Below are 10,994 nucleotides of genomic sequence, written 5' to 3' on the forward strand. Positions count from 1 at the left end.
GTTTAATAGCTGATTTGAATGTCCTGTTCTTATTTGGGTTATTACTCCCTAAAAGGTAACTAGATCTGCCAGGAGTCAAGCTTGACGTCTAACAACTAACTAGCTGAAAGAAACAAACATTTTCAAAACTAAACACAACACTTGCCAAAAATATGTATCATGTTTCATATTTTTCCAAGACTGGAAAAGCCAATTTTCAAACGCTATGAATTTTCCAGGTGCTTGATGGTTGATGCTTCTCAGTCCAGATTTCCACTGGTTCAGTTCCTACAATAAATTATGCTACATTTTGCCAGTTCATATCAGTGTTTCCACACTGGCACAGTTTGCCTTCTCTAACTGAAACAGTACACAAACAACCAACAGCATTTCTGTTTGGCTACATAATATGTCTTAATGGCAAAAAGGCAGTGAGACTACCTAACCAACTGGACATTGCCAAGTTGGGATTGTTGCACTTCAACATGAGCTGCATTAAATAAACAAATCTCACAAACAGAAACATCAAAACTAGCCCTGTTATGCTTATTGTAGCAGGGAATCTCATTACTGTACCCAGTGCAGCTATTTTTGCTCAATTTTCAAATGGTTCTTCTCTAAACAAAACAGAAACAGCACAGGCCTTTGAGTTTGATTCAATAATGTTTCATAACTGCAAAAAGCACTTTTTCCCCTTCAACCAACTGAACGCTGCCAAGTTGAGAGACTGGCAAGCCTGGACATGAGTTGTATTGAAAAAACAAACCTTAGTCACAAAGAGAAACTTTGAAATAGGTCTTGGCAAGACACTATCTTTGTCGGACTTTCTTTTTTATATTAAATAGTAATAGAATTAGTTAAATTACTATTAAATGAGAAAGAACAGACTTGAAAACGTGAAATCGGTGCAGTTAATTTCAATTCAAGCCCCCTTATCTTCCTTATGAGAGCAAGCCCTCACCATAACATATGGCATTGCTACGTATATAACATGCCTAAGACCTATTTGCATTTCTAAAACTGTATGATACTGGGAGAATTGGTAACAGATGCATGGAATATATGTTAATTGAATATTTTATAATAATAGATAAGAGAGACAAGACAATACTAGAGAGACAAGAGTAAAGAGTAGAAGTGTGACAAGTCAAAGAGCAAGTCGGAGTTGGAGATAGAGAAAGCGCCAGGAATCGATTCATTTGATTGGCTGGAGAGGCCGCCACTCACCCGTTGAACTGCAGTGGCAAGGCTCCGCCCTGACTCTCCAACAGACCCCGCCTCTGCCCCATGGCCACCTCGCACGCGTTCTCATTGGAGTAGAGGTTGATTGGCGTGTTATAGACCGACGGCTGGGGCGCGACGAGGCCGGGGGGGGAGGAGGAGGAGGAGGAGGAGGACGGGTAAGAGACAGGAGGAGGAGGAGGAGGAAGAGGAGGAGTGGTACGGGAGATGGAGGCAGGAGTGAAGGCGGAGGATGGGGACGGGATGGAGGCAGCAAATGGGGATCGTGAAGGAGGGTAGTCGCTCTCCGTCCCGTAGCCCCCGTAAGGTCTGGGGGCCTTGTTGTACGGGACAGCGGGGGGGGTGAAGGAGTGAGGATGAGGATGGGGCGGAGGAGGTGGATGGGTGAGGGCCACTGGTTTTATGATGTCTGATCTGTCGTCCTACCGGCGTGAGGAAGCAGCATGCAAATACACACAAAAAACACATCACAACACAACACACTATACTGATGCCTCTTAGGTTACTGTTTAAGATTTCAAAAAATGTGTTCTTCTATAATAATTCATTTTGAATATAAAAAAACAATCCAAGCAGTCCAATCCATCCAAATATATATGAATGTGTTCAGTACATTTTTGGAAATAGGGAAGCATCAGTATTTTTAACCTGCATTTCAAATCACAAAAAACTAAATGCACCTATGGAATCTACATCAAGATCATGGTTTTCATGCAACACAAAATGTGTGTATGGCATCGTTTCAGAAGGGCATAATAACTTCAGCAAAGCAATCAAAGCACTTGATTGAATCAAAACATCTTATGATATATATTTGCTGTGCAGTCAAGTGTATTCATTATTCTGTTGTTTCGGTAACACAATACAATACCTTGGGAGCCACAGGAGGGGGTTTAGGAACACTGGAGGCCCTGGAAAGAGAGAGGAGAGAGGAGAGAGGGAGAGAGAAAGAGCATGAGTTATAGTTCCATAACCATTTTTTCATTTCAATATTTCATTTGAAAAAATGTCTGTTTTTAATATCTGTATTTAATAGCTCCTATTACAGTTTTAAGTGCCTTTTAGCCAACTTGATGTGGGCAAAATACACTTCAAAAGCATATTTTTTGATGCCCTTAGAGGCATGCTATACTGCTAAGATCATGCTGTACAATTTTCAGACCTTGCTGAGGTTGAGAGAGAAACAGTGGTTATGGTGAATTATGAAGGCTGAACTTGAGCTCTGAGCACAGAGACCAAAGTGTAGAGGTTGCTGTCATCATCTATGAGTCTGACTGTGTCTCTATGTCTGACTATGAAACTTGAGTTGCCAGGACTGAAAATTGTGGTCTCAGTGTGTGCACGTGTGTGTGCACGTGTGTGTGCGCGTGTGTGCATATGTGCGCGTGCGTGTTTGATGCCAGCTGTTTTAAGTCTATAAAACCCTGTATCAATGTGATACCCTTGGTCTTTTTGATGCCGCATTGAGCCATGAGCTCCCCTAAAGGTCATTAAAGGAATACGCCCGTAAATATCCACACACACTGTTAAATTTACCTATAAGTGATATCAGCTTAGCACTTCATCTTAATATCAATTTTACTGAGATAATTTCATCTTTGTTTACACCGATATGCATGTTATTCTTAGTTGACCAGTCTGGTTCAAGATAATATGTGCAGGACAGGTCAGTAATATTTTGCTGTAAAATTAGCTGGGACAAGCTTTAAATAAATGGAAATATAAGATAAGATCAAATAAGATAATTCTTTATTAATCCCACAACGGGGAAATTTATAGTGTTACAGCAGCAAAGATAGTGCAAAAACAAGTAAAAAAAAAGGTATCAGTAAAAAGCAATATATAATAAATAAATAAATAAATAAGTAAACAGTTATTGAAGTCACATTATTGCACATAGGGAAATATATTATTTCAATAGTTCAGTAGAGGAAATTTCCCAAGAGAAAACAGCTACCAGTTACACCAGGTGGAACGGATAGAATGTGACACAAACTGTTCAGTTCAGTGCATCACAACTCGATTTAACATGACACAGACGAAAAACTACACTGGTTACCTTAAATTAAAGGTTAAGTAAATATGATAAACTGCGCGTCTTCAGTAACTGAAGACGTGTGGGTGTCAGCAGCCCCACATCCCTTTCAGATCAACCCTTCTAGAACTCCTGAGTATTCTGGAACACGTCAACATTCTATAACCTTCCTCGGGGAGGTCCATGGCCTTCGTCTCCGTCAATTTGAACCGACAACCTTATAGAAGCTAAACCCTGCGTGTGTCTACAGATACGAGCTCCTCACACGCCCGGCCTCCTCCTCCTCCTCTCTCCCTCTACATCCCAGCTATAGCTTCAGTGTGCCAGCAGCTCTGTCCTGATATCGCCGTCGTGTTCCTTCATGATGAGATGAGAAGAGGTTATTTGATGATAGTAAACACTGCAAGGCAAGTGGCCATCATGCAATAAAACCATTCTAGGATTCCACAGGCACAGTTTTGGGGAAACGGATAGCCTAAATCCTATTTTGAGCCGTCACTTGACAGCTACGCAAACAACTTTCATACCGATGGAGTTCAGATATAATTCAATTCATTCAGGTGCAAAGGCAGAAGACAAAGGTGGGAGAATGATGAATAACTGCAAGGGCATGAAGACTGTCACTTTGTCACTTACTTACTTTGAAGACAATCTGCACATGAATTAAATAGAGCACTCTATCTGACCACATACACACAAACTCTTTCGCTATCACTCTCCCTCTCTCTCTCAACTTCTCTCAATTCAGTGTCATATGCCTTACTGAGATCAACATTACATTATCAAAGTATCTAAATAAAACAAGAGTTGTTAAAAAAGAAAGAAGTAAATAGTTGCTGTGTGTGTTTGTGTGTGTTGTTTACTGCATGTATTGCAACGTCAGGCAGCGCTAAAGTACCCACAGTCACAGTGAAGAATGTCCTCTTGGGTATTATGGCTTTTATACAACGGTTGCTAAAACGTGCACCATCTGAAAAGTTTTCTTCAAAGTAGGCATGTGCACATAAAAATAAAACCCAGGAGAAACTAACTGGCTCCCTGGTTGACTGTAAAGCACAGCTAGCTGTTCTTTATGGAGGTTGAACACATATTTGGCCAATTAGATTGCTTGGCTGAAACTGAAATTGTGTAAAGTATCTTATTAATGAAGTATTTGGGTTTCAACGTACTCAGCTCTTATACCCAGATCGTCCAATGAGTATCAGTGGTTCAGTGTGTATGGAGTTAGTGTTTCTGTACAAGAAGAAATAAACTCCAACAAAATCTCTCTCTCTCTGGCTTAACTCTCAGACTCTCGCTCTCTTTTTTGCCTCTCTCTCCTTCCCTCTCCTGGCTGTAGCTCGGCCGAATAACAGTGTAACTGAATCACCCGTAACACCCGAGTATTTATCTATGGCAGAGCTGATCTGAGTGCAGCAAGCTTCTCACTCACACAACAGCTAGAAAAGCATCCAATGACATGAAATGTGTGAGAGTCAGAGAGCAGGAGGGAGAGCACGGGGGGATCGAGCAAGTATTTCAAAAGCGCCACCAGCATCCCTGTATAGCCTCGATTACACTGCAGCTATAACTGGAACCACTGACATGGAAATGTGTAAGCGTCATATGGTAAGGAGGTGAAAACAAAAATGCATGTTGAAAAGTGGGTGTGAAGCTGAGTGTCATTGAAATCAGTTTTCAAACTTTTAGTTTAATCAACCTATTGTTTTATTAAGATGCCTTTATTTTACTGTGACTTGAGAGCTGCCTTGGGAAAAATTAAAAAACCTGTGATACTAATATTTAGAGACCAGTTATTATTCCTGAGACTTTGAAAAACACCAATGGTGTTTATACTAGCCTTCTGAGCTAAATCTCCTTGACAGTTTAAATCTGTGAGTAACAGAAGGGACAGAGTGCTTTATATGAGTGACTGCAGTATTTGATGGGCCTTAAGATCAATTAAGGACCACATCAGTTTTCATTTGTAGATGAAAAAAATGAAATTAAAGCAACACATCAGTTTCATCGGTGGTATACATACAATAACAATAATCTATTAAGCAAAGGTTTTGGTTTTCATCTTCAAATCTACCAAACATAAACATGTCACCAGAGTATGAAGCTTCTGTGCGGCGCTGGTATCAAACATACCGTACCTTCAGCAGCGGGACCTAGCACCATAACAGACACTTTGCCAAAGGAATGTTTACCCATAACTCAAATGTGTCAGGGTCAGGGAGCAAGTGGCTGCAGAACAGTGTGTCGGTGTGACAAACAAACATGACATGATCAGATGTCCGCTTCGTGCACACCACATGAGAACATTAGCTAGTCTATCTACTTTAAGCTACTGTGCTTTTTTCTGTTCTGTATGACTGTGTTCTGGCCATGTATCAATACAGCTCCCTAGGTTCATTCCAGCCTCTCATCCTTGGACCTTGGTTCAGTAAAAACATTGTTTCTCCTGACATGTGGAGACAAAAAGACCCATTTTGATCCATAGTTTCCTTTGGTCTGTTCATGTAACTGTAAGCCTGTGTTTCCCCAGTAAAGTCTTGTGGTGAGTGTTATTTTGGTTTTGCCTTGATATCTCGCCACATCCAAGTTTTGGTTATAGTGGTAGCGATTAAACTATTTTACTTCCATATTTTGGGTATAAAAACATTCATATGTGTTATTTATTTTTTTTATAAAACTTTGAACATTGGTCATCAGTATTTGTGTGTGCATTTGCGTGTGTGTGAGTGTGTGCAACCATTTCAAAAACGTTTTCTCAATTTCTCAAAAGCTGTTTACCTAGATAATGATTTTTTGGAGACATGAGGGTTTTACATAACACCCACAACATGTGTTCGTGGTGTTAGGGCTGTGCCATGTTTCCACTCTGTTCAGCGTTTCTGCTCCCTTGACGTATTCCTTATTTTCTACGGTTCAGAGAGCCTCTATATATCTGGCTTTTCATATACTGTATCTTGTTATAGTGAGCTCAACTTTTTTCCAAATAATTTATAGGATTTTCTCACTGTATCTTCTTTCCAATAGCTGTTCATACTCAATATTGGCTGTTTTGAAACTGTGTTTACTCCCCCTGGTCTAAACCTGTCGCCACAAATTATATTTACGCTTCTCTCTCCCTTTTCACAGCATTTTCCTAAGTTCATGCACTAAATTGACCTGTCATAACAAGGAGGCTGCCGTCTCCTCTTCCTCTCCTCTCACATCAGCCCCGCTCCCACGGCTGTTCCATGTTCTCCGCTGTGCATTTGTGTTTAATCTCCCCGGTCTATTCTTGTTCTAGTGAGATCATTGACCGATGTTTCCAGCGCTGCGCCCTGACATGCCATCAGCTTCCACAGCGAGCAACCAGCCATACTGAATCAATAAGGGATGGTGGTAGATTTACTGTGTGCCTGCGTATGTGTTTGGGGGTGTGTATGTACAGCGTGTGTGTGTGTGTGTGTGTGTGTGTGATTTCATGTCTGAAACAGGAGTGGCCAAGAACCAGGAGGGGTGCAGGTGGAGGGGACACTGACTGGGATCTACTAGCCAAACGCTCACTCTACAATACACAAACACACATATCGCTGTTGTTCCGGGAAAACCTCATAACTCAGATTTTGGTGATTTTTGTGTTTTAACTTCACTTGAAGAATTCCCTGCTCCTCTATTGTCTGAGAAAATCCTTTGACACTTGGGCTTTTGAAACTCTTTCAAAATCCTTAAGATAAACTGGAAAATGCATGGTGCTCAAGCTGAAAACAGGCCGTTTTTCATAGATCCTGTAAAGTTGACATTTCGGAGATACAAGGTTTTCACCCCACAGTGATGATATATATGCACTTATAAATACATGCACACACACACAGGTATACACACACAGATGCTAATAGGCACACACACTCAAACTATGCATGTCTGATGGAATTTTACGATTCTCTCACACACACACATTCTTCATGTGTGTGACCTCTCATAAAGTGAATGTGTTTTACGCTTTCCACCAGACAAGGCAGTAAAGGCTTAATTCATTCAAACATAAACACTCCCCACATGGGTGCGCTCTGAAAACACACACACACACACACACACACACGCACACACACACACGTACATGCATGTGTGTCTCTCACACCCACCCACCCACACACACTCATCGTTCGGAGCAATTCAATATAAAGCAGGTCTTTGATATAGTGTGCTGCCATTTGGATGACAGAGTCGTTAAAAGGCAGTGAACTGACAAAGGCCAGTTAACACACACACACACACACACAAATATAGACACACATACACACGCAGTGATGCAGTGAGCAGGGTGTGGTGCCATTGATTTCAGGCATGACGGGTCGGCCCATGGAACATTACTGGGGTAGTGGAATAACAGCCTACAAAGACCAGATTATACACCCCACAACACCTGCAAATAGGCTTTCAAACACACCCATGCAAACACTCACGCACTATGTGTGTCTTTGATGTTGAGATTTTGAGATTAATTGCATCTTGCACATTTTTTTTTAAATGTTATGTGTCAGGATTTGAACTTGACTTGGCCCAGTTGGGGAATGGTTTGGTTGTTATTTATTTGGTCCTGTTATTTGTCTGGAGTCCAGTCTGGCTTTATGTAAGCCTCGATCTTATCTTAGCTTTGAACCTAATTTGTCTTGGTTGTCATCTTGGTGGTGGTGGCTCTTGTATAAGATGCAAATAACCTTAAAAGAACAAAAAGAAGATCACAAATACTTGAATCAAGTATTTAAAAGATCATTTTAATGGAGTGCAAAGTCAAATATTCTTCCTTTTTTTTTTTTTTTTCAAACATTTGAAATCCAATTAGCGCCCTTTTGCCTGATAGTTTTTATGGTATATAATTTAGGCTTTATTAGATAATATACAATAACAGAGTGACAGAAAATATGGGAGGAGAGAGAGAGGGAGAATGGACATTATCCTAAGTGACAACACTGCAAACTACTTATCAACCAATCAATCCTAGAACCATTCTGGCTAGTGTAAAACTACAACGATTCTGTTTGTTGTCACATCACGTTCCTGACTAACATTACGGTGTGCTTGAGAATTGGCATATGTCTGTGCACATGATAGATCCGCGTATCCATGTATGCTTATGCATGTGTGTGCGTGTATACACATTTATGTGTGCGTGTGTGTGTCTGTGACCTTCACTTCAATGAGATCAAACTTTTCCTCCTTTCCCACGGCGCCTAGCGATAGATTAAACTATGAAACACATGGTTCAGAGAGGGAGACACTTCCCCCTGTAGCAGCTTGGTAATTTATGTACAGACACAACTGTGCCCCAGAGCCATTAACTTAAAACATGGCTGTAACTTCGTTTTTTCATTAACAACAACAAAAAATCTTCACCCTTCTTTTTTGTTCCTATATTTCTCTTATTCTTCTCACCTCTCTCTTTCTCTCCCTCCCTCTGTCTCTCTTTATTCTTCAGTCTCTTAACCTCTTCATCCTTCTCTGTTCCCTCTTACTTCTCTTGCTCTCCTCTTCTTAATTGCTCCCTCTCTCTTTCATGCTGTTTGCCCTCTCTTTTCTCTTTCACTGAAATGAGGTCACCCTTGTTATATAGTTATAAAGTATAAAACCCTCTAAAATGTAAGCAGTCGTCATTCCTGTCACACTCTGAGCCTATCTCTATTTATCTCTCTTTCTCTACCTTATTAGGAAAAAGGGGGAAAGAGTGGGCTGGTTTGGTTTCAGGTTTTTTTGGGGTTTTTTTTACATTTTACCTTAAACTGAAGCAGATAGACAGACGTGACCAGGAGAGGATGCCAACTAGGAACAGAGTGACTGGCAGAATTATTGCCACGTGTTTCATACCAATAATTTGAATTGAACTGAACTGAGAGAGAGAGAAAGAGAGAGAGAGAGAGAGAGAGAGAGCAAGAGACAGCAAGAGAGAGAGAGAGTCAATGTAGGTATGACTATGTGAGCAAAGAAGAAAGAGAAAAATAAGGAGTGAACAGAATGAGAGAATGAGAAAATTACAAGAATTACAAAAATAACAGGAGAATGCAAGAACTTTCCCCCTGATTTCACCCACCGGTCTAGCATTCTTGCTCGAGAGTGACAAAATCCAAAAACAACTACATTAATTCTCTGCTATTCCAAGACCAAAGTGTGGGAGTTTATCTATAAGTGGTCTTAAAATAGATCTGGAAGCTGAGGCTGCCCACCTTTATCTGGCCTCACATTAGGCAAGACCAGGAGAGACAGGGGTCACCCACAGAGAACATGTACTGTAGGTGTGTGTGTGTGTGTGTGTGTGTGTGTGTGTGTGTGTGTGTGTGTGTGATCCTCCCCATTCCTTATCCACTATACTTCCTCCCACTACAATCTCTACAGAGGCCTCAGCAGGCCATATGACATCACACATGCGATCCTAAAAGAAACCCTGACACTGACCAGACCAAAGGAAAAGAATATTTTCAAACTGCGGAGGCTTCCCTACAAAAACATTACTCAATAAAATCCACTCTCTGAGAAAATCTCCTGTATTTATGCGCAACATGAATGCAAAACAGAACTTGCAGAATGAAGAAAAACTGGAATTTCCATTGTGGAATTACAATTTCAATGTTTACTTCATACACAGATTCACATACTAATACGTTCACTTATTAAAGTCAGCATGTGGGTATTATGCTATATGTTTACTATAATGTACAGTCTTCTCTGTCTTCCACCAAAGATCAATATGGCTAGACAAAGAGCCTGAGGGTAAGGATCTGTTGTAGCTCTCTCCACTGTAGAGTCTCTCCTCATAGCTGCCTGTTGTCTGCTTATCTGATGGAAAAATGACCTAGAACCCAGGGGATTACTACATTACATTCAGGTCAATATGTATTGCAATATGATTTGTTTTAATCTTTCTATGTGGGTGATGTCTTTAACATGCTGGGAAAGACACAAAATTTTATAATAACACAGCGGCAGCCATGGAATTAACAGAAAAAGCAGAGCAATGCAATGTTGTAGTGTTTCCTATAGTTACATAGCAACAGACTATAGTGGGGGTTTTTTTGTAGTTGCCAACTTTCTAACCAAAACACACAGCAGCGGATGGGGACCCTGAGGAGTCTTAAAAGTAGACCGTGAGAGGAAACAGACACATTAAGCAAAATCCCACCAGGGCAGAAGAGAGGAGGCAATGTCTCCAACAGTACAGCATCAAAACCTCAACAGAGCAGAGGAGCGGGGGCTCAGTACATCTGCTCTTTATAATTAATGCTCTCATTCTACAGTGTGAGCAAGGACCAGCTTTACCTTGGTTTACTTGCCCTGTACTGGGTAAATAAAGGTTAGAAAATACAAAGAATTCATATAAAGTACAGTATATAGGGTTTACTAAAAGAATGGGCATGAACTGAGGATAAAGTATGAGATGAAGGATGGAAGAAGACACTTAAAAAGATGAGACACTTAAAAAGGAGGCATGGGAGATAGTGAAGGCTATAGCTTTGCATGGTTTTGGACAATTGAAGACATTAACCCCATGACAGAGTAAATAGGAGTGGAGGTTATCTGAAGTTGAGATAAAGATAACAATAAATATAAAAGAGTAGTTAATAATAAAAGACTTGTTTATTGTCCTATATATATATAAAATCTGACGACATCAAAGAAAAAGTGTTAATACTGTTACCAATATACGGCACAGGAAAGTTAATTTAAGTGTGGTGATATAACAGATAAATTGTCTAAAAACAGTGTCTCTTCT

At 40.5% G+C, this 10,994-nt stretch overlaps 1 protein-coding gene across 1 annotated transcript in view; it reads right to left on the reverse strand.

Moving 5' to 3' along the window:
• Nucleotides 1–2,206, reverse strand: part of LOC139642565 (PDZ and LIM domain protein 5-like) — a 36,019-nt gene extending 33,813 nt beyond the window's left edge. The window contains exons 1-2 of the mRNA XM_071517446.1: nucleotides 2,093–2,206; nucleotides 1,207–1,643 (exon numbers count right to left, since the gene is read on the reverse strand). Of these exons, the coding sequence (XP_071373547.1) occupies nucleotides 1,207–1,643; nucleotides 2,093–2,206 (551 nt within the window). The remainder of the gene's footprint in view (nucleotides 1–1,206; nucleotides 1,644–2,092) is intronic.
• Between the last annotated feature and the right edge of the window lie 8,788 nt (nucleotides 2,207–10,994).

The sequence above is a fragment of the Centroberyx affinis genome, unplaced genomic scaffold (assembly GCF_046629955.1).
Source record: "Centroberyx affinis isolate AG114_WGS23_722 - 3 ecotype Tasmania unplaced genomic scaffold, CSIRO-AGI_Caff_v1 ptg000497l_1, whole genome shotgun sequence".
Lineage (NCBI taxonomy): Eukaryota > Metazoa > Chordata > Actinopteri > Beryciformes > Berycidae > Centroberyx > Centroberyx affinis.